The following is a 24,324-nucleotide window of genomic DNA, read 5'->3' as shown; positions in this document are numbered from 1 at the left end:
GATGACAGACAAGAATTTGAATAATTGATGACTAACCTAGCAACACCTGACTATTTCCTAAAGGAAATTATAGCCTGTTTCCCAGTCAACAGTGGAATATCACTGACAGCCTGCCATCTTGCCTGGCTCCATTGAGCTTTCTAAATACAATATTCCCCTTTCTGACTTGAACTCTACCCGCTGTCAGGCTCTATTAGGCATAACAAGATCCAGACAGAGTCAAGATTAAGCAACTTTTTTATAAAATCCAATTGAGGACTTTCTTACCTTGAGGGTGCAACAGAGATTACATTAACCAGATTGTGCACACTTTCCATGCAAGAACTAAAGGCATATATATATATATATTTATATATATGCATGGTGACTTAATCCTCTCAGGAAATAAGCGGGGGCTTTCTAGATTCCTCCCACCATAGACATCATGATCAGCCTCAGCTAATTGAGACCTTGTGGGAAAAAGGGCGTTCCTTAGCAAGGCCTTATTGTTCCAGGAGCGATACGGGAGTGCTGTTGTCTAGCGTAGGAAGTCTGTGCAGATTATTAAGGCAGTAATAGTCACGTGGAGAGAGAAGAACCAGGTTTAAAAAGCTCCTTACTGGCTAGGCTACAGCTTTAGCTCCCAGAGAGACTGCAGTCCCAGAGTGGTGGAAGCAAGAAGGAGGAATCCCCCTTCGGTCATCTTTCCCCTCCCCATAGGTACCAGGGAATGGGACAGAGACATCCCCAGTGCTACCTGGTGAGTCTGCAGGGCTCTGCAGCTGGGAGCAGAGGCTCTCCTTATGCCCAGAACAGAGCTTGTCCTTTATTTGCTACGGGAGAGCGGGCATGCAGGCATCCTGAAGCGCAGGGGAGCGTGGGCATATTTGGGGGCACTGCATGTTTGTATTTGACGCATTTGGTGGCTGGGACTGATGGGTGGTACGAGGAGGGGACAGCAGTGTAGCTGTGCACGAGTGTTAAATCGTGCGTTGTTCTGCATGAGAGAACAGTGACTGTTTACAGGGCACTATGGAATGACTGTGCGCAGGGGAAGAACTTGCAGCATGTATGGCACGAGGTGTCAAAAAGAATAGAGAAAATGCGTTTATGAGGTATATTTGGAGAAGATGAGGACAGGAAGCCACAGAGTAACTGAAAGGCAACTTATGAGCTGCATGTTTTAAGCATGCAATTGGCCTGAAACAGCATAGCCACTGCTCAAACACTTCACCCAGACGAGGGCTTTAGGATCTATTAATAAGCCACAACTTGGCTCTTAGAGCTTGAACCAAGAGCTCTCTGTGAAGGCAGAAAATCTACAAATTGTCAATAGCTGTCTTACTAGCATCTTTGTAGTCTGTGGCCTAAAGAGAGCAGGAGAAGATGCCGATATGCAAGCTTTAACTCTGGGTTGGAATTCTTTTTCACATTCCAAGTTTGCAGAGGAACCTGGTATTCCTTGCCAACTCTGACTAGCACCCCTTCATATATTACAATTTTAATACTGTATTATTGGCCTTGGCAGAGCAAATAAGAACAATAGGCTGTAACACCACTGAGAATCCTCTGCAATCTGACCGATGTGCACTGATGGAGGCAAAAGGGAAGCTGTTTAACACTGGGGAGGGGGAGCAAGTGTCAGCTTTTTGTGCTGAAATGTCACTCCCTGAACAGATGCTGAACTTGCAGTTACTGTTCACAGCTGTAACAGGGAGAGCCCCTGAAAACTCCCTTCTGCAGCTGTATTTACCAACTTTTGGCACCAATCACTGTTGTTCTGCCAGCTAATTCTTTCCTCATTTTACACATAAAAGACCCAAGTCCCATCCGGAATAGCAGCAAATCATCAATGTCCCGCAAATTCTTCAACCTAACAACTGAATCCTACGAGCCCCACAATTTCCAGGAAAGAAAAAAACAGGCATCCATCAGTCCTGGTGTAGCAGTATTAGTGGTGTCCAGCTCTATCATTCAACCTGTACCCCAGCAGGTTCTGGTGTCTAAAGCCAAATTCTACTATTTAACTAAAGCCACAGTATCAGACAGAGGAAAGCTGCCTCTGTAATGCAGATCGGACAGGAAAGAAGGGAAGCGGCCAATCCAAACTAGCTCTCTACCTGTTACTTGCTAACGGCACTGTCAGGTTGCTTGACCGGGGATGCGCATTGTGCCTGGCGGGAAGGAGCAGCTCCGAGCGGCCCGCAGCCTGCGGCGGGACATCCCTACCTGTCTAAGGTAGAGCTGCCGCTGGGGGACAAGGTGCGGGGCCGGACAGTGCGGGGCTCCGGCCGGCTCACGGCTCGGGAGGCTCCAGCGCGCTGTCCGCTGCCCCGGGTGCGCCCGCGCCCGGCTGCCGGCCGCTCCCCCGCGGAGGAAGGGCGCGGGAAGCCCCGCTCCCCGGGGCACCCCGGCGGGCGCCGCGGTCCCCCCTCTCCCGCCTCATTTGCATGGCTCTTATTACGGCCGTGCCTCGCTCCTGCCGCGCTGACACCGGCGGGCTGGAGCGCGGAGTCGCCTCCAGCGGGAAGTGCACTTCCGTTATCTGCGCTCCCCGCCTCGCCCGCTCCCCCTCCTCAGCTCGCTCTCTCTGGATGTTCAAGGCAAGGATGAACAAACAGATCCAGCCCGACCGCAAAGTGTCGGTGGTGGCCCCCTTGCCGGAGCGCCCGGGGCCGCCGCCCCCGAAGAAGGACGTGGAGCTGATCCTGGTAAAGGAGCACAACGGGGTGCAGTACACCAGCAGCAGCCTCCTGCCCGCCGCCCCCGCGCCGCGCTACGGCGCCCAGGACAGGGAGACCTGGGGCAAGAAGATCGACTTTCTCCTCTCCGTCATCGGCTTCGCCGTGGACCTGGCCAACGTCTGGCGATTTCCCTACCTCTGCTACAAAAATGGAGGGGGTAAGAGCAGCGCTTGCGAGGTCTTTCTTCCCCGGTCCCGAACCCCCAAGCCGCACCGCCGCAGGGGCGGCAGCCCCTCCTTCTTCCCGGAGTTTCAGGGGGAAAGCCAAGCGCCGGGGCTTTCCCCGCCGTGCTCCGGAGCGGCTCGGGCTGGCGACAGGAGGAGCGGCGGCGGAACTGCACCGGCACTGCCCGCCTCGCCAGCCCGCACCGCGGGCACCGCCGGGCCCCGGGAGCGTTTCGGTCCGGGTCGCCGCTCTCCGCCCTGCAGCGCAAATCTGCCACGGTAAAGATTGCTCGCACAGCCCTCGGAGTTTAACTTAGTTTTGAGCACAGGCGTATCTGCCTTTTGCTGTCACTTGAGCCTGTTTAACAGAGTTTTTTTCGTTCGCAAAAAAATAGCATCAACAGGGGGAAAGAAAAAATAAACCAAACACACTTGAGCAGAAAAACGGCATCTAAAAAGTTAGCGCCGGACCAGTGAAAGGTTTCTTGGGGGCAGTTTTAATGTAGGATCCGGATTTCTGCCCTCCGTTCTGCAATTTGGGGCTTCTTCCACCCCACCAAGTAAAAGTAGGAGACTTGTTACAAACAAAACCTCACCCCCTGCACAGTTTGGCTATGACAGCAACAACAACAACAACAAAGGACATTCAATAATTACAGTTAGCTCAGATTGTCTGGCACATCCTCAGTAAGACCTTAACTCCATCATCCCCTTTCATCTCCCTGAAATACGCTGTGTTGTCAGCGATGACTCCACACTGTGATGGAGTAACACCATCTGCAAGCCGGGCAGGTGCCTGGGGTGCTTTCAAATCACACCTAGGAAGAACAGATCCTGCCTAGCAGATGGAGGACTGTGTGTGTGAACGGTGAAGGATACAGATAGAAGTGCTAGAGAGAAAGCACGCTCTGTAAGATAGTTATGTATGTCATGATAACGTGGATGCCTGGTGATAAAGGGTAATGGTTCACACTTGCAGCAAAAAATACTTGCTTTCTGTCAAAAGAAGAATGCAGAATGGGAAAATCCCTATCAATTAACATGGAATTACACCCGGCCTTGGAACTTAATAGGCCACCAGGCTGATACTGAAACACTTGGTCTCGTTTAGTACCTCCAAAACTTTGGGAGGCAGCCAGAAAATCTCTCTGCTCACCAACCAGACAGGGGAGATAGTAGTTAATATTGAAAAATTGCTCCCATCCTTATTTCTTTATGTCCAGAAACAATTCTAGCAATTCACTCTGCAGCAGCACAATGCATCATGAACCCCGCAGGCTTCCACGGTGCCAGGTGCAGGTGTAGCAGCATCCACACCACTCAGTACGTACGCACCATTGCCAGATCTCCAGGTCACCTGGCAAATTTTAGGGAAAGAGATATACTCCCTAAGGTGACAGCTAGAGTGCATGAACTCTTTTCAATCATATTTTGGGTGACTTCATTTCCTAACCTGCTTCCTTTATTATTTGCTGCTAGCTCAAGCACAGGAGGTAGCAGTCTGCAGCTCTGTTTCATTTTGTTTAGTCTCTATGTATAACCTTTTGTTAGTTCAGCTACAGAAACCTGGGTTTTCATTAGCATCTTGTAATTCAAATACTTGCAAACTGGAGAGAGAGCTGACTACTTCACAGCTAAAACGGGCGCCTTCTCAGTCAAAAGTCTGCACCAATTCTTACATACTATCAAAGTGAAATCAGAGCTTTACAAGCAAAGTTAGGGAGGCCCTGTGCCATCAAAGTCTATAGGATGACTGAGATCTGCTTATAGATACATAGATTATAAAACATTCATTTACTCTGCTCTTCAAAAGAAAACAAACTGCAGTATGAAGCATCTCAGTCAAAACCTAGGATGTCATTCCCAAACACATACCCAATATCACAACATCCTTTACTGGCATTTAAGTCTTATTTTACCATAGAATGAAAGATGGGATAATCCCAAAGGCCAAAAGCCATCAGCAAAGAGCTTTTCCTAAGGAGGTGTTCTCACAGAGGACATCAGCCAGCTGAGCTGGACAAAGATGCACAGCTGTGCCTAACAAGTGGACAAACTAATTTTTACAACTTAATTGTGTTTGACTTAACGAAGGTTGATCAGCTCTAGATATAATTTTTCTATCTCCATGCTGTTTGTTAGAGTGTGGCCACCAGTATATAACAATTTCTAGGACAGACCTTGCACTGAGAAGCAGGGAATGGAAATACAGCCAGGGACTAGATAACAGCTCTCTTCTTTCACTTTACAAAACTTGTGTTTATACTATCTTTAAAAATTTTCCATCCATTGCCTCTCATGTTTGACATATATATATATATATATATATATCCATTCTGTTTTGCAGAATCTCCTGTAAGAGACTGATGCTCTAAAAGTACTGAGTTTCAAGCCTACTCAGTCTCTTTTCTCTGTCAAACTGGGTTTGGGAGCTTGTTTGCTTAGGTAAATGTTCCTGCAAGAGCAAAGAACATGAGGCAATATGCAGGGGATACTGTTACATTTCATCGCTATCCTTCCAGCCCAAAATCACAGATATTGTTAAACATTTTTTTCTGCACATTGCTACTGCAGGAGGAACCTTTTTAGCACTACATCAAGTTTTGCTATCTCAAAATAATAATCCAGTCAGTTTCATATAGCTGATGGCTTATGTATCTCCATAAACAAGATGTAATCAAAATAAAACACTAATAGACATGGAGAAAATTTAATATTTTCTTAGTAGTTCCACTGGACTGCCAAGAAAGCTGAAGAGACAAACTCAGGTGCTGTTTCTATACTTCTACAGCATGCTCAGACTTGCTCTTTACAAAAGTTTCACGAGATGCTGACAATACGATTATTGCTTGCCTTTTGATGTTTATAAGGAGCTACTAGATAAAGCAAAAAAAGCACCAAAAGAGATTAAACTTGAACTAAGTTGCATGTATAAAGTAAATCAGCAGAAGGAAAAAGGTTTCCTTTCTTTTTCCTCCCTCAGCTTCTCTTTATTCTGAAAGCCTCAGCAATTACTCAGCCTCAGCAATTTAGAGCTGACTTTAGACAAAGACAGTCAGATGTTGGTTACAAACTTGTTTATCTTCAACAGATGGATACCAAACAGGCAGTGGAAAGAGAGCATATTGCAATGCCACAAGTCCTAGGCCACTAAGGTATTTAACACTTGTTTTCAGAATAGCTTGTGCCATCTAGCAAAAAGAAATTCTGTTATCCTTCCAAAATCTACACCCACAAAATCTACAACCACAAATGTTCTTAAATATGTTGAACAACAGCGTCAAGAACATAGAAGCAGCAGAAAATGGCATCCCCCTTTACATCTGAAAAAAAGTGACATGGGTGACATGGACTGTTATGCTCCTAGGACTGGCTATGATTAATTTAAGATGCCAGCAGCCACACTAAGGGCCTTTCCATGCTTGTAAAAATAGGTGGTTCTCAATAAAGCGTGAGAACTTGCAGGAACTCAGAAAGAAAGTATAAATACACCCTGTTGTCTGTATTCCCTCAAAGATTAATTTTACAAGGACGTGGATGTGTATACACCCCCACCTTACTAGTCAAATCCTTGAGTTGCTTTCTTTGATAAGCTCCAGGGACATTTCCTGGTTAAAAAGTAGATGCACAGGCTTTTGGGTTAGATCTCCAAGTTCCACACACAGAAAACTCCCAATAGTTTACTTCAGTGAGTTTTGCGTACACGAGGCATACACCACCCTGTGGTAGTTATATAGATTCTTAATGTTGGGAACATTGGAAACAGCACCGAGGGTGTTAACAAAAAAACAACCAAACTAACAAAAATCGCATTTTAGCAAGCTCCCAGTAAGCAGTAAAAGCTAGAGAGTGAGAATCATCCAGCAGCACTAAAATGCTGAATGAACAGCCAGAAACATCTGTGTTTTGGGAGCAGCCTGCTGAGAGACCCCAATGGGACTTCTGCACAAAGATAGATGGTAGAATGTAACCCTTCTGTGAATTACTGTGGGTTTGGGAAGCATTCTTCTGCTATTAAAAAAAAAAAAATCCCCAATCCTTAGTAAGATCTGAAAAGCTAGAGCGTTTATTTTTTTATCAGTTACCTATTTCCATAGGACTTGCCTGCCTTACAAGGACGGAGGCAGATCCCCTGGCTGTATTATAACAAGAAACGGGCCACAGAAAACTTTCAGAACAGTTTAGTATGAACAGACTGGATGAGATCTCGCCCTCACTGACTTCTTGGAAGCAGGATATGCCCACTGTGTGCTCTAAACTGCTTTAAAAGTGGCAGGGAGACTCTGTACAGATGGTAAAATTTTGCAAGCTCTCATTGAGCAGATGAGGCAACACTACAGAAGGGGGAATTCTCAAACATCGCCCTGTCACTTTGGCTGATCAATAAACACCACAGCTCACATGTATTTGACTGCTCCTCACAACACAAAGAGCACTGTTTGTAGCAAATCAAGTACTTTTTGTGCAGTCCATTTGTGAGAGTTTCAAGGAGTGGGGTATGGAGAAATCATCAACTACTGTCATTTCTACTGGCTGTTCTCATAAGTGCTATATCCTCATTATAACTCATTTCTGGCAAGAGCCCATTTCTCTCTCTTTTTTTTTAAAGAGAGACTCCCTAGCTGCATGAGTCCGTCTGTAAGTGATCAACATCAACGTACTCAAGTCTTTAAACATATCCAACCTTTCAAGTGCTCTCCAGTTCTATAGGAGGCTATGTTGAATTAACAAATAAGTAGAGTATTAAAATTAGACTCTCATCAACTTACAGCAAGTTCTGCCCTGATATTTGGATTACATCTAAAATTTTACTGATGCCAAATGAAGTTGAGTAATGCCTAGTATGATTAACTGATGTGCTCACAGTGGGGGAGGATGATGCTCAGTCTTAGTTAACAAAACTATTGTAGTTTTTGGACAAGATACTTTTAGTATTGATGTTCATTTTTGCTTTGTTCTCCTGCATAGGTAAAATTAATATTTCCTATTGAAATTTGTGGAAAAATTCTTTAACAACATAAAGCTATTTTTTGGTGAGACAGAATACTTGCAAGGTCAGTCATGTTCACAGTACTTATTAGGAAGCATGTAATTGTTGGATTAGTCACTGGAGACTTAGTGTATCATACGAATCAGATTAAGCTTTTCATGAATTTACAAATAGCTGCAGATAAGTATTTTAACAGTTCTCTAGCTATCTGAATATACACCTTTAATCCACTCTGAAGCATTTTTAAAATGTTTTCAGACCACAGTATTTCTAGAAGAGTTTGTTTCGAAGAACAGTACTTCCATAACCTGTGAGCGACCCACACCACAGGTACCAAAGGCAGCACAAACCGAATGTGAACGTCCCCAGGCAGGGCCCCGCGAGCGCAGGCGCTGAGCGCTGTCCAGGCTGAGAACGAGCCCCGTGGGAGCGCCACCTCCCGCAGCGCTGGGCCGGGCTCGCACACCTCGCCCAGAGCACCTCGCCTTTCCGCGGGGCTCTGCCCGCGGCCTTCTGCCAAGTGTCTGACAGCAAATTTCATCTCTGTTTTGAGAAAGAATATCATCTGGCACTTTACACTTCAAAGGTGGATGACCTTTGCCTTGTAATATCGGAGTTTACATTCCAAAATAGCATTCACGATAATAATAAACCAATTTTGAAGTAATCTGACTGCAAAGCCTACACCAAGAGTTTGACTCATCAATCAGTCAAAGCTTGGATGCAAATCTAGTGATTTTAGTTTCCTAATAAGGGGGTTTCAGTTCCCATTAGCACATAGAACCAGTGACCTCAGACAGGTTAAACTGTTATGCTGATCTCCCCACTGTGGCCATGAGCTCTGGGCTGCTGGGCATTGTGTGACATTGGAAACATCGTTCAGTCGCGTGGTGTGACAGCACCTCCTTCCCCAGAGCTGGATTCGGTGGCCAGCTCGCAGCTGAGTTGCTCTCTCCCCGTTCCCGCATGACTTCCATCGCTGCTCCTTCCCCTCCCTGAGCAGCCATTAACCACCTGCTGTATGCAGAGCATGGAGTCACCTGGGTTCACTAGCATGGTAGCTCACACGCCACTTACCAGCTGCTTGTCTGAAATTCCCTCTTCTATGTGTCTTGTTGGCTCTGCAAAATACATCTTTGGGACTATAATGTCTGCAGGGTTGTAAGATCCTATGTCATAGACCTGCTACACATGAAGCGTTATGAATAGTTGAGAAAGAAGAACTGAATCTTTCTCACTCAAAGCTTTCGTTAGTTCTAAAATTCTGATTCTGGGGTAACATGTCAGGAAACAGTGTAAAAGTGGTAGACTATATGGGCTGCTAGCTAAATACGTGGCTGGGTGGAGAAGTTATTTGTCCCTGAACAATTCTAGCAACCCTCAGATTGACAATTTTACAAAGGTCCTAGAGATAGACGAACACAGAAAGGCTCTAGACAAGATTCATGGTACTTATCTTGCGGTTACATCTTAAGAAGACCATCCTGTGATTAATGTGGGACATTCAGAACTGACCTAAGGGGTGCTCCAATCAACCACCAAAACTGGTTTTCTACCTCAGCTCCTCCACAATACCAAGAGAGTAAAAAACCTGGTGTGAACCTAATGAGCTGTTCTCACAAAAGCAGTGATACCTCATTCTAGGCACGCTGAATGAACACCTTTTGATTATCGCTCAGAGGCACTTTATTCTGAAGTAAGAGGCAGAAAAGGCAATAAGTATTATGGTAAACTTAGTTCCACTGTTTGGAAATGAAAGACCTCTGCCTAAGCTCTTCCTCATCACCACTGCCTCCTTCATTCCTGTATGCCCTTCTCAATTATTTCAAGACTGAAGTGCTGAAATATCCGTAGTTGTTCAAATAGGATACATATCCTTCCCGGACAAGTAAATTCTGAAAGTAGCATTAGGAAACCTTCTTTGTTCATCTTTAACACCTATTAAAACAGATACAGGAGTTTGGCTAGGGATCTCAGATTTTGGATACTCATTCAAGCTGAAACAGCAGGCACTTCAGCTTCATCTGTTTCTACTATGTTTTCTCACATCTTTTTCAGCTCTTTATTAAATTTGCTGGGAGCAATGGAATATAGAAAGGCCATCTTAAGAGCGTAGCAGCCAACAGCCCTTCTTTACTGAAGGAACCAAAATATCTGTAAGGATGCTGAGACATGGTCTACATGGTTTTGGGGCAGAATTTGCCTTTCATCTTTCGGCAAAATATCACAAACCTCTCTGTCAGTTCAGTGGATATGTGAATACAGCTCCAGTGGCCTAGAGATGTTATTTCAAGATAGATACTCTGCACACTTACACCGACACGAAACAGAATGCTAATACAACTACTTACACATAAGATCAGAGGGAACATACAGCTTTAACCAATGTCTGTGAGGGCAATGATGATTAAATCAGTCCACAAATTACTGAACCTCTTGCTGTAAATTAAAATGGAAACAAATGGCTTAAAGAATTTTGAGCTCTTCTGAAGAGCAACGTAAAATATTTCATGCCTTCATTTTTGCTACACCTAATGCGAAGCACATCAGCAACTCACAGTTCTAAAGACTTTGTCCCAGGTCAAACAATTGATTAAATAGTTAAAATCTGTAGCATGCCTCTCTAATACCAGTTTGCACTGTAAACTCCACATAGTAATTATTAAATGATGTTGTACCTAGCTGCTCTCAGCACTATTACAAAACAAAAAACCATAACCAAATGAACTCTATACTTAAGAGATATATCTATATAAAAATATTGTAGTTCAGGAGGCAGGAGACAAACTTTAATAGATTATCTTTATAATACAGTTCTAGACCTTCTAGTACTACCTTGCTCTTCATACTTTCCATTCCCTCTGTATATATCCTTCATATAGATTATACAAACCCATGATAATGGATTTGGGGGAATCTTGCACTGAAAAAGACAGGTGCTATCATTAATTTGCAACTAACTCTTGATTTCTTGATTTGACATCTGACAACAAGAAATCATTATTATTCAAGTTGAAAGAAGTATTCAGGACAACTCCACTGCACCAATCCAGTTTCAATGAAAAGTATGTAAAGATTCCAGGAATATCACACTGATTATAAACCTTCAGTTTCCCTCCTAGGGCATTTGGAGACAAAGGATCCATGTTAGTAGCCTGTTATTCATGTCTTGACAACGTATAATTCCCTCCTGCAACTACAATTTCTTAATCTTCCTCTTTCTTTCTTCCTGCCTCCAAGTTAAGTCTTGAACCTTTCGTGGCAAGATTTCGTGCTAACTGTGTAGATCTTACGCACTGGTGCCACGTCAGAATGGTTTCAAATGAAAAGCTTTACCGATACTCAAAATGACTTCCTAAAGATGGACATCTGAGTCCTTCTGGAAATCAGCACCAAAAGTGCATAGACCTCCAGTAATGCTGAACAATCCCTGTCCTCATGAAAACTCTGAACAAATAACTGTAGTATAGTACAGCATCTTAGCTTCTATATAGATTCAACATACTTAGTTTTAGCCATACAGATTTTGAAACCTTTAATCCATAAAGAAAGGGGAAGGAGATGGGGGAATGGAAGGGCAACAGTTAAGTTCCTTGCCTTGTGACATATTTTTCACAAAGACCATAGGAAAGAACCTCTAAACTACTTATCAAAGCTATCCTTTGTTTCATTTTCACTCTTCCTTCTCTTTCCCCCTATTCTCTATTTAAACAAGTGTTGCAATCTGTCTCCTGAAGCATGACAAAGGTGGCGGCAGAGTCCCTCGCTGTGAGAGCTGGGGTCTGCCATTCGGGAACAGAAACTGGCAGCAGGGAGGTCTGGCCACGTCAGCCCCGTACTTCTTCACACTCATAGTCACCCGAAACACACTACCAACCTGCCGGTGTCCGGAACTCCATGATGAAATGCTACTAAATTCGGACAGGACTGGGCAGGCAGTTGTCTTTTGCCAGTCCATAAATGTTTTTTATGACTAGCGTTCCAACTGCTGGTATGCAGTAAGACAAGCTGCCCTTGTTGTACAATAAGCCTTTTTATAGAGGAGGGTAATTTTTCCAGTGCTCCTACTCTTTAAGGCTTCATGAGCAAAACCACTCACTTCCAAAAGTACGAATGATTGCAGAAGATGTGCTCTTAATGTAGGTCTTAATTGATTGCTATTGTTCGGCTATTGTTTAAGGATATACGCTAATTTAAATGTCCAAAATAGGATCCAACACTACCAGACTGGTGGTGTTAAGACTACGCAGGTATAGAGTCCTCTTGGACTACTCTGTTACAAACTGCTTCCCTAGCAGAAATGCAGCATCAGGAGAGCAGTACCAGTTTGATGCCACCCCACAGGAGCTGTGATTTCCACAGAAGAATATTACTCCTTTACAGTCTTTTCTTCAAAGGTGGAGGAAAATATTGTATGATTTCCAAGCTCTGAAGTTTGTGACAGAGTAAAAAGCCATATCTTGCTATAGCAGCTCTCTTGTTTGAGAAGCATCTTTTATGGCACTGATGAACAGGAAGGATTGTGGCCAGGTAATTGTGTAATATTCACCTTTACTCAAGTCTGCAGAAAGGCTGGAAACCGCTGATTTTCTGGCCCATTGGCAGCATGGAAGAATATACCCTATCTGATTGCCTTACTGGCCATGCGAACAAGCTGGTACCATGGGCCTAATGTAGGTACTGAAAAAAGCAGCTGAGTATTGCGTATCTTGTTTTTTGCTATCTATTTGTAAGTTATTCTGCACCTTGTGAACTATGTGTACTGAGTAGCACTCTTCACTGATTTTACTTTGCTCACCCTCGTTTTCCCTTCTGTAATGAAACATGCCAAGGGTGGCAACACATTTCTTGCCCTTAAGATCCATAGCTTGAGGAAAAGTAACATCATACTGACTCCAGTCCAATTCTGGTTGGAAGGGGGAGAGGCTGCACTTTCTGACACACCGCTCTAGAGCAGAATAACAGAGAACTTTTTTCAGACCACAAGGTGGAGCAGTAGATCCTTACAGACCTTAGTAGATCCTAACCTGCGAATTCATGTAACAGCAACCTACTGCATTTATAGAAAAAAAAAAAAAATTACTGGAGGACCTAACAGAGTGGCTCATGACTTTCAAATACAGAGCTGCCCACTATCCCAAGCAGACCCTTCCTGGATTTCCTGATGCATTTCATTTGTTAGGACATTATATGAGAGGCAGGTTTTAGTATGACAATTCACATCAAGGAGCTCACTCGTCAGCATGCTCACGATGACAAGGAGACAGTCCATTGATAAAAAGATACTACCCCCCGAACATACCCATTTTTTAAACAAGTGCCACATTACAATGGAGATACAGTCTCCCCCACAAGGCATGATACAGGAGGAAATCATTCCTGAAATCGTAATTTTAGGAGGTTGTTCTCTGTAGTCCTCTCAAAAGATTTGCCTTTGGAAAACAAGCTCCACACAGACTTTCGCTCCCACTCTACAGTAGCAAGCCATGCCTTCTTTTCTTTTCTTTCCTTTTCTTCTTCACCGTTACGTAATGCGCCTTCCAGCAGGTCTCAGTGCCTCGCCTCCTGGCAGAGGCATCACTGTTTCACAACAGCAACACTAACAGAAAGCAAAGAGTTTCCGCGAGCAAGACCAATGAATTGTATTGAACTATGATATTAGAAGGTTCAAGGCCAAGTATTATCAAAACATGAAATTCACAGCTTAGAAGCTACTCAAAAGTATCTTTGTCAGCATGCAGGACTATCTGTCAACAGATGCCCGATAACACCGATGCTAGAAGAAGGCTCAAAAGCTGGTGCCCCCAGCTAAGGGACGATTATAGCCGTACTCAGGGATCTTATTTATAAGAATTACCACAACACTAAGGAGCACATTGTGCTGTGCAGTGCTTTTGTCTCCTCTCTAAAGAGAAAGGCAGATGCGTCAATGAGATCATGAGGCAGGTGTTGGTGAGACTGGAGACACTCCAGGATTTTGTTTTGGGGAACTGCTCCGTTTCTGCAGTTCGTTTCTCTTTTACGTACGGCTCCACAGCCTGAGTTAAAATGAACAGATTCATAAACCACAAGGGAGAAATCCTGACCCAGTTGAAGTCAAATGGGTGCTTTTTTTTCCATTGACGTCACCAGAGTCAGGATTTCAACCCAAATAACAGACGTCTCTCTCTTAAGGGCTCATAAGTAGACAGAATTTCCAGACTGAGAATTATGTGAGAAGGAAAACAAACTAAAGTAATAAAAAACTATTCAGGCTAAACTGATGTAGAAGACTTCCACTGACTAAGTTCACTCAGTGCAATAGCTCAGTACTTCACCTAATGAGCAAAATGTCAGGACTTACATAGGTGATGGTCGTTATTACACAAACTGAATTTACTCAGCGAGAATTAAACCATGACCTCGGCATTCTCTGGTGTAGGGCTCAAGCAATAAAACAAAGTGCTATTTTAAGAAGTGCTTCTTATTCTCACAGTTTCATAGAGGCAAATGTTTAACCAAGAATCTCCTTATAGCTCTCAAGGCTAAATTAAAAAGGTGGGAAAATACAAAGCAAGTACAAGACTAAAAGCTAGCAGGCAAATAAAAGGATTGGACTAGAAGATATTACATTTTAAGACATTTTAAATTATTCTGGGGCCTAACCCATGGTTTTTGAACTTTTCGTGGTGGCTGGAGGAAAACAGCTGGCATCATTTACTGTCTCTCCCTTAATTCTTCTCTAACAGAAAGTGACAGAAAACAGTTACCAGGCTATTCTTAAATTGCAGGTTAATCCTTCATTGACGCATACAGAGGCTGATGACAATACCTCTGTCTCTAACCCTAAATTAAGATATTAGGATACCTTCAAAATCACCTGCATTTTTTCTTCTAAATCCTGTTTTATAGTCATGAGGTATTATATATTTAGAAGCTGTTTAGAAATATGAAAAAATATATAGCTGTGCGCTATGTTGAAAACACTAAGCTGAGCCACACTGATTTACCATGGGGTCTGAGTAATCAGTGAACAGAATTGCCCCACAACCTGCCCTAGCGAAAGTCTGCACTGTGATAAAAGAGGATTTTGCTTCGCGCTGTGAAGGGGCCTCTGGTCCCCCTTGGCAGGGAGCTACGACGGGCCCGAGCTCGTCTCCACCGCCTTGCGTGGCGTTTCAAGCCAGGAGGTCCCGTGCAGAACAGCAGTGATGAAGTGTGCACCGGACAGCTCGCACTGTGGGGAAAATTGACTTTGTTGCTTGAAGCCCATTAGGAAAACAGTCCACCGAACAGGAACAAACATAAAGCTCAGGTTTCAAAAGTAAATAAGAACTTCTGTCTGATGAGTTCCCACAAAAGAGGGAGAGCAGTGGGGCAGAAAGCGAAGGAAGGGTGGTGCTGGCCAGTGCAGCCAGATTGCTGCAGCGCTGCTGTGGTTTCATGCTGGTCTACGTGAGACTCGGTTTGCCCTTTGGAGCAAGGGAACTTGAGGAGAAGCAGTTCTGATGGTCCTCCCATTGCAGGGGTGCTACCGAAGAGTTTTGCTTTGTGCCCATAGTGCCCAAATTCTCAGAGACCCCCCTGGCAGCTCTGCATTGCATATGGAATATTATCAGCACTACCCTAGGCCAAACGCAGATTTCTTTCCAAATGGAAAGCTTTTCTGTGAAGAATGCTGTGACAGTTTTCGTGAAGTCCTTGTGGTCAGTGCTAACAAAAAGGTACAAAGTAAAGAAGCCACAGCCATTTGGAAGCTACTCTTGCCCGCACCTTCTAAAATTTTAGCACGATCTGACAGCAACTACAATCTTTGATAGGAGTAGAGGGGTTTGTGTTGTTCTGAGTAGCAATGCAGTAGTAGCCATCACTGTAATGGTAAATTTGCCAAAATTGGTGCTAAGAGCATGACACGTAGCCATAAAGGTTTACAAATAAATTAAATTGATGCAACATTTGTCTTGTATAAGAAGCTGGGTTTTATGGCTTGATAGCATACTATCCACTTCAAATGTGAAATGTGTACTCTATAGTTTATATAGCATGTCTAAGAAATATAGATGTACCAGAAAATGTTGCATAAAGAATACCTCCCAGTAGCGTTAACAGAAAACTTAGATGAAGGATGGCTTGATAATGTATGTAACTGTTTGCCTTCTACTTTAAAGCCCTGTATAAACATGCATTACATGAAGTTTACAGTACGGTTATTCTGCTTCCTGCAGTGGCATCAGGAAGAACATTCATCCTGAAGGCTTTGATTTACTAAGAATTCTTATAGAGAGGAACATGTGACTGTCTCATACTTCTGTGATAGAACATAACCCTTTATTGACAGGAAGAATTCAGAGGATTCTGTTGTGCGAGAGTTTGTAAATGTTAAGATAATACAGTATTACGCTATTACAAATAAATCTCTAACAAAGCCTAGAAGGAAAAGGAATGCTTCACTTTGGTAACTGAGTCCAAAAATTGGAGCTACAACTTAAAATTTGATTAATCACTAGATGGTAAGGCAAATTTTAATTGCACCTCGCAGTGTTTATAGTCGATTCCTCTCTAGCAGAATCTCAAGGCATTTACCTCCTATTGGTTTGTACATTAATCCTCTTGAAAGCTGCCTGGTGCTTGTCTAGAACTGATTTAAGATGTCTTAAGCATTTTGTTTCACCCTGGCACAGGCACGAACCTCATGCTGCCTAAAATAGGTACTGGGTCCTCTCCAGAGCATACTTGACTTTGGGGCTGTTTTTCGAAAAAGCAGTCTTTAAGAGAAATACCCTCTACCTGAGGTTGTGTTGTGAGCCAGTGACTCCAGAGCACAGTGAACACGACTTGTCTCGCCGTGTACAGTAACTACTACTGCGGCTCCAATTAGCTCTGCCAGGGCAGTCCTGTCACCTCGTATTAGGCACCCAACGCAGGTGGCGTAACTCGGAGATGAGTCTCCCCCTGTGTACCCTGAACAACCTACACCAAACAGTGAGCAGCGCCCACAAGGGCAACCCCGAGGGTGTTAGCAGTCTGAGACCAAACAAGAACTAACAGTGCCTAAACGAGGGGCTGGAACCCAGAGGACTCGCCCCAGGCTCTTTTCCAGTAAGGTGGAGGAACATCTCAGGCATATAAACTTGGCGTTCCCGGAGCTCAGAAAGCGGGTACCATGACTTAATGTGGGTACTGAAAGCGCCCACATAGCTCTTCAGCCTTTCAGTATGTGGACCTGCTGCACCAAGAAACACCTGCAAGATGGGAATTTTAGACGGAAAAGCAGGAATCACTACTGCATTGTAATTCACTCAGCATCTTCAGATTACAAAAAGACCAAAACACTTGATTGCAGCACTTAAGCATCTTCATAGGAGGAAAACAGAAAGTATTGCAAAGTATTTTAATTTATCATGGAAAACACTGCCACCATCCATGTCAGATATATTCCCATTAGAAATAATTATTTTTTTAAAATATTTTTTAACGCCAAAATTATTAACCAATGAAATAAACTACCAAAAAAAACCAAAGGGTCTGCCTGGTAGCTTCAAATCAGGATTGTATCTGTTTGAAACTCTGGTTCATGTTAGACAAGAAGTTAGATCAAAGTATCTAACAATCCATTCTGGCATCAAAATCAGATGGATCCATGAATTTTGAAAACATTCATTTTTATTTACAGCTGACTGAGCCAAAACAAACACAGATGAAGATAAGTTGTCTGAGAAGGGAGACAAAACTACGACTAACAGTCTGTATCCGAGCTGAAGTAAAACTGCAGTTGCCAAGATCTCCCTGGCACCAAGCAAGGACTTCCCCACATTTCAGAGACAGCACATGCTGATGAAATAGTATTTCCCTTCGCGTACATTACTATATTCTGTACATTACAGAAGTCTTTTCAGTTCACACATTTCGAAGAAAACTTATCACATGAGTTGTTATGGATCTTTCTAGTGCTGGAATCCAGCAAAACCTGCTTATCTTGACCCACAATCTCACAGCAAAGAGCTTCTGATGCCTTCACTCAGAAATATTTTTGGCCATGGATGTTCTGCCGCCAATAAAACAGAGTAAATTTTGACAGACACTTGACTTTGCACATATCAAGTACAGCCTACGCCTTACATGGATGGTTTGTTGATATTAAGTTGCAGGTGAATATATTCCTTGTGTCACCCTTATTAATCGCAAGGTTGGGAAAGAACACTAACAGAATGCTCCTACTAATAAAATGACAGAATGGTATTTTTTCCTCTTAATTTCCCCTCTCGGAAGCTTCCAGGGCTGTGTGCTGAGAGGCAGCAGTGCTGCCCAGCACCTCCTGACGGGCGTGTGAACGGAGAGGTGTGCCAGCTGCGCCCAGCTGTTCCAGGACAGGATACTACAGCTCCTACAACCCTGTCGTGTTGAACATTAGTAACAGGGTTTCATAAATCACATAACACAACAGCCTACAAGATGGCTCCACATTCCAGCTCACTTACTCTCCCATTTCTTGTGTAAACCAGCCAGGTAGTTAAAAAAGAAAAACCCAAGAAATCAACACAATGGATTTGGGCGGGAATGTTAGGAGCCAGACTTTCCTGTTCTTCCAAACTCCGTGTTATTTACATACCAAGCTACTGTCACAACTCACCTTGGTGCCAGTTAATTTATTTAGAAACAAAGGAGGCAGCTCCAGCAGCAAGTCTGCTCTAAGGAGGCACGATGTGGAAACAAGAGCAATTACTGCAACCTTCATAAGCAGACATTTGCGCTTTCTGCAGTCACGCTTATGCCAGTAGTTGGGAATGGCTAAATCTCCTAAGTGAGCAGCAGTAAGAGTATTGGAAGGTCAGCGGTAGAACCCCCTGCAAAGCTCCAGGTCTCCCACTGCCACACTGACCATCTCGGACCAACCTGATTTAGATTCTCTCAAACCCACCATGTCTCTTTACTTATTCTTTAATTTCCTATCAAACAACACAAGCCAGGCTTCTTTTCTTGTATGTTCCTGTGATTATCTTTAAACTACACACTGCTGTAAATGTGACCCTTTCATTAATTTACATAAATAGGACCTTAGCCAATGACTTGGGTGTTATTTATGAATGAATCATGCTGCTCTCGTGGCTGGGTATATTTAACTCTCATTAATTTGTTGAAAATAGCTACTAATGGGTTTCTTTAGATCATTACTCTTGTAACAAAAAGCCAAAGAGATGACTGGGTTTGCATGAAAGGGCTTGGGTAACCCTTTCTGCTACAACCCAGTGATCAGCTTATAAATACACTGCACTTCAAGTCACTTCAAATGATTTCAAGGCAGTAACGGGTTAACAGCTCAAGACAGAAAATGCAGGCTTCAGCTGGCATCAGCCCATGCGCAGCACTAAGCCATTTCTGGAAACTGTTTTCACTTTCTTTTGAGTGTAAGGAGCACTGTTAAAATTCAAATTCTGGAAAAAACTGAAGGCTCTGAGCCCAAATTAAGAGTAGAAATATAAACAGGTTTAAATCTAGCAATGGTTTGTTAAAGGGTGTAACTAAATAAGGGCTTCAAAAGAAACATGTCACTCACAATGGTATAGCTCCACTGGTTTTATGATTCAAAAATAGTTTCCATGAAAACGATTGTATACTTGGGAGATTTTATGGCATACTTGCTCTATTTTGTATGTGTAAATTGATGCTGAAGATTTTATAGTATGTCATGAGATTTGTTTTGCACAAAAATGTTGGGTTTGAGTACTATAATGTATTGCTGGCTGGGCTCAGCATCATCATACAACTGCTGTTAAAATCATCATCCTGGCTTTGACACGGAGCTTACATCGTGCTTTTTTGCATCTCTGACTTCTCTTTGCTGTACCACAGAACGCGTCTTGCTTTTCACCGCTGGTCAGTGAGGGCTTAGGTCGACCCTTCCACCCCTTCTTCCCAGGAATGCGCAGCAGCCCCAGCGTCGCCTCTGCCAGAGGTGCCTTCCGCAAAGCAGAGCCAGCACTGATGTCCACGCACTGAGAAGTGCCTGCCTTTCAAACTGCCTCGTTCTTCTACATACGGTGCTCTTGTACAATCTGCGTTTCAAGAACTCTGCATTAGGGACTTCTGTTTTTTTATTCACAAGATTCTGCACAAAGTTCAGAGTCTCCACCAATATTGCTCATTGTTCAAGCAAACTTACTGGCATTCTGTCAACTGTTTGCTGATATTATTTGAAGTACTATTTATTCTGTATGAAAAAAACAAGCAGTGTTGATCAGTTACAGAGGCTAGCTTCTATTTCAATTCACAAGTTAAGAGATCTTTGTTTTTAGACCCTTTTCCTGCACAAATACTGAACCACTCCTATCTGAAAATATGCTGCGATATTTGCTCCAAGTTTGTTGTTTTAGCAGACTTCCCTGCCAGTTAACATTTTGACCAGAATAGCCATGGTAACAAATGCAGAAGGCTAACCAGCACAAATAGTTCAAAGTTGTTTCAACTACCCCTGCCCTGCTTCTCCTATGTGCATCAACAAACCCTTTTAAGATGACAGCAGCTGTTTAAATGACCTTTTCTCAGTCATTAGTACATCAGTGCTTCTTTCTTTCTGGTATTTAAAAGTGAAACAAGACCTCCTTGTAGACCTGGAGGGTCCATTTTCCCCTTTGCTTCCCACCCCCCGGGATGCTGTGAACGCTGAAGAGCAGAGGGAGGAGACGCTCTTTGCGTGGATTCTGGTATACCAAAATTAAAAAGCTGTTTTGGCACTGAATGCAGGAATGCAAAGTCTGTCTCGTATTTTGTCCCGCATGAATTAAATGTAATAGTTTTTTTAAAAAAGAAAACTTTCTTGCAAGTTTCCACTCAAAGTTTCACACAGATGTTTTTTGTAGAAGCTGAGGGTTTGACCTAATCCAGTTTTCTGCGAAACACATGCCTGTCTTAATCTCATGTACACATTGGTACCTTAGCGGATGTGTATGGGTCTCAAGATCTGTTTTCAGAGAGACGTAGGAATCTGCAACAGCCAAAGCCCAACTTGTGGCTTTTCAACTGCATGTGGCTCAGTAACAAGTCAAGTACAGTTCTTACACCAGGGCTGTATTACAGATGTTAATTACTCCAGAATTTTAGCTCTAAAGGGAAATGAGGAACCATCATGGATTGCTGAGACCAGTATTCCCTTGAGGGATGCAGCTGTGTCCTCAGCGCCATCCCATCGCACAGGAGGAGTGCAATCGTTGGCAGCACGTTGCTGCCAATGCAGCAATCCCACAGATTGCATTGCCGCATCTCTGAGAGCCACGTACATCTTGGCAAACCAGTCTGAAATGTTGGCCAAACCACGAGCTCTGCAGGGGTTCAGCTGTCTGGGCTTTACGGATCTGACCGGCCCCGCGGATTCAGGTGACTAAAGCAGAGCAGGTTGTGTGGGCAGTGGCGCAGCTGGCACTGTGTCCCCTGCGAGCACGGGCAGGCACGGCGAGGCTGTTCCTTCAGGGAAGTCTGGTGCAATGCTCAAATTCATACCAGCAGACCTGAAGCAAGAGCCCCACCAGGACGCTGGTTTGCGTCCCTGCTGGCCCACAGGCATTAGAATCACACACACGCAGGACAGCGTGAAGTCTCCTTCCAAACAACACCTTGTTCCCAAGATCCCGTACACAAACCAGTCCTGTGAGGGAGCTCCTGTGCAATCACAGAGTGAGGCTGGTCGTATATCACATGTATGCTGTTCATTAGCATTTCATACCATTCTAATTTACAGCACTTTGAATTATACTTTGACCATTGTTTATTTTCCGCTGAAGTGCTCATGATCTCAAAAGGGTTCAGTGAACACCGTGAAGTTTGATTCTGGATATTTGCTAGGAGGAGAAGAGCAAATATCAAGACATTTACAAAATACCTGACTCTTGGTATTTTTTTACCTAATCAGAAGCTGCTCAACAAGACGTTTCCAGAAATCTCCAAAACATTAAGTCGACTTACTGTGACTAAGCACCCTTTCTTTGATATTTATCTGGGTTTCAAAATACTTCAATCATTCAGTTACCCAAAAAGTAATCCAGCTATAAAACCCTGCCACACTGTAACTGCTCTTTGCTGAAAATGACACCACAGCTTATTAAACCCTTGCGGGGGTAGGGCGGGGGAAGAAAAAAATAGAAAGAAACCTCCTTTAACTAAACCCTGGAATGACTCGCAGCCAAAGAGATGATGCTTAAGTAAGTATGCCTAAGTGCACTTCACAGTTCATCATGGCATTAGTCAGACTTAGAACACACGTATTTTAAGCTAGCATTTAGTAGGCTTGTCCACTACACATCTCCAGGACTAGCTCTCTCTAACAGAACTTTCCCTGTTCAACTTGTGGCACCACGTTTTCCACGCTCTTGACATCATCCAAACAGCGCTTTGCGAACTCCACACCTCCCCAAGACAAGCGAGGTCTGTGAGTCAGCTCCACACACTAATGCTGTTGAAGAGAGGTAAGTATAGCACTTCAAAGGCCGTCACTTGCAAGAAATCTGACAGTAAAACCCACTACAGTAATTTTTCTAGATACTCGATATAGCAAAAGCAAAATGTAGTATCCCAGACTGATTCAGCTATGTTTCAACATTGAAGAGAGCTCAGGACTGCAGAGTAGCAAATATTTGTTGAATACATTTTTTTTCTGTACAATATTCCAACATACGACAGTTCTACATGAAAGTCATAGAAAGCAGCTTATGTATGACACAAATATTACTAAAATATGTATCACTGGTACTGTAGTAGCTTATGTGAATGCAGGTTGCCTTCACACTACACTCCATATGAACAGCATGAATAAGAAGATTCTTGCCCCCAAAGTGATATTGCAATATAATTCAGGTTTTAGGACACATTTGCAAAGTTCTGAACTATTCTTTATTTCTGTTGACACACCTTGTCTCTCTGTTGCATTGCAAGATTTCAGCTTTCAAATGCTGAAACTTAGGACTGCATGCTCAATATGTTGTGTTCACCATTGTGTTACAGCATGGTACCTCGAGAAGTCAATTTGTGGTATGACCAAGACAACAGTTTGGTTTTCCGTTCTTATTCTCCAGTGTATATTCAAAATTCCCCCTCTGAACACCCTTGCTAGGCAGCTCACACTGGTGATTTCTGTGGAAAGCAGACATGGAAGGTAAAGAAGCAACAACTATTCAGAGCTTTAAATGTACAAAAAGTACTTCTGAGATCACTGTTAAGTACGCAGTTCACTCTGCTTACTGGCATGTTTGAGATAGATACAGCCATACTTGTAGACTACTTATATAGGCTACACATACCTTATATAGACTACACATACCTTCTCTGAGTTTATACATGTAGAAGCAGTGCAATGGTATTTCCTTTTACAAGGGAAGTTTCCAAATTACTAAAGCAGCACAGCTCTCCGAAGGAGAGATGTCATTCAGAATATATAGTTACTTTGTCAGCTCCTTATTTATCAGAACAATCTAATAATTGTTTATACAAATTTTACATGAGTTGAACCGTTCTAGACTAAGCAAGCTATGCAGTAAAGTAAAAACTGCACTTTACAGGTACCACAAAGCAGGGGACTGGCAGAGGATCCAGTTATTAAACATGACACCAACTAGAGTTGGCTTACAGTATCGTATGTAGCCACACAGTGGGGGAGTCTGCTTTCTGTGATCTGGCTCATGTAAAATAGTTCAGAACTTTTCAGACAGTTTCTACATTAGAGGATCCTTTTGTATTTCGCTTGGCAATACTTTTTATGATAGAAGCACTGACACATTAGGACTTTTGCACCGCTCACCATTTCTGTGGTATGAACTTGCGGGAGAACCCTCGATCAGGTAAACGTTATGTACTCTAGGAAGGTGCAAACAGCCCCAGCACGGTCCTGCTGCAATGTAGAGAAGTTCTACGTGAGCTCAGCACTAAAACCAGAGCAATCCTAGTACTGACTCTACACGAATGGTGCTGAGAATCACTGGGGTGGAGAAGGGGTGCACTGTCTAACACATTTCATAAGAATAAGGGCATCTATTACAGCAAAACCTAGAACATGCCATGGAAGCCCAAATTCTGTATGACTGACCAGCATGATTCCTTTTCAAGTCAGAGGTTCCTGCAGACACCTTACCCAGTAGAATTTAAACCACACTTAGAGGAACTCACACACTTTTCTCCCTCTGTTCCTGGCCCCCATGCTCACTTTTGAACGTACTACACTAAAAAAAGAATAGAATTTTTCATAGTCCCTTTCCCTTTTAGCTCTGCAAGTGTGTTCAGCATCATTTCTTCTTCAGTTAGGGTTTTCAGGGAAACATATTCTTCTCTTTGGATCCAAAAAGCAGAGAGGAAACATTAGGGGGAAATAAAAGCTATGCTCTACAGTTTTTTTCCAGGGGTTCTGTCTCTGAGACCTTAAAAAAAATTACAGGAAAGGGAGAAGAGAACACAGGTTCTTCCTTCCTGATATTTCCTTTCTACTTCC

The 24,324-nt window shown here is 43.3% G+C and overlaps 1 protein-coding gene across 2 annotated transcripts in view; it reads left to right on the top strand.

Annotated features, from left to right (window-relative positions):
* The first annotated feature begins 509 nt into the window (after positions 1-509).
* LOC136107338 (sodium-dependent noradrenaline transporter-like) overlaps positions 510-24,324 on the top strand; it is a 68,213-nt gene continuing 44,398 nt past the window's right edge. The window contains exons 1-2 of one of the 2 annotated variants that reach the window (XM_071814403.1): positions 510-739; positions 2,583-2,880. In XM_071814403.1, coding sequence (XP_071670504.1) covers positions 710-739; positions 2,583-2,880 — 328 coding nt within the window. In that variant the 5' untranslated portion in view covers positions 510-709. Of the gene's footprint in view, positions 740-2,429; positions 2,881-24,324 lie in introns of those variants that run through there. The other variant, XM_065848325.2, reaches the window with a different exon arrangement.

Source organism: Patagioenas fasciata, chromosome 13, assembly GCF_037038585.1.
Source record: "Patagioenas fasciata isolate bPatFas1 chromosome 13, bPatFas1.hap1, whole genome shotgun sequence".
NCBI lineage: Eukaryota > Metazoa > Chordata > Aves > Columbiformes > Columbidae > Patagioenas > Patagioenas fasciata.
Note: the sequence above shows the minus strand (reverse complement) of the source record. Positions and strands in the feature narration are given on the sequence as shown.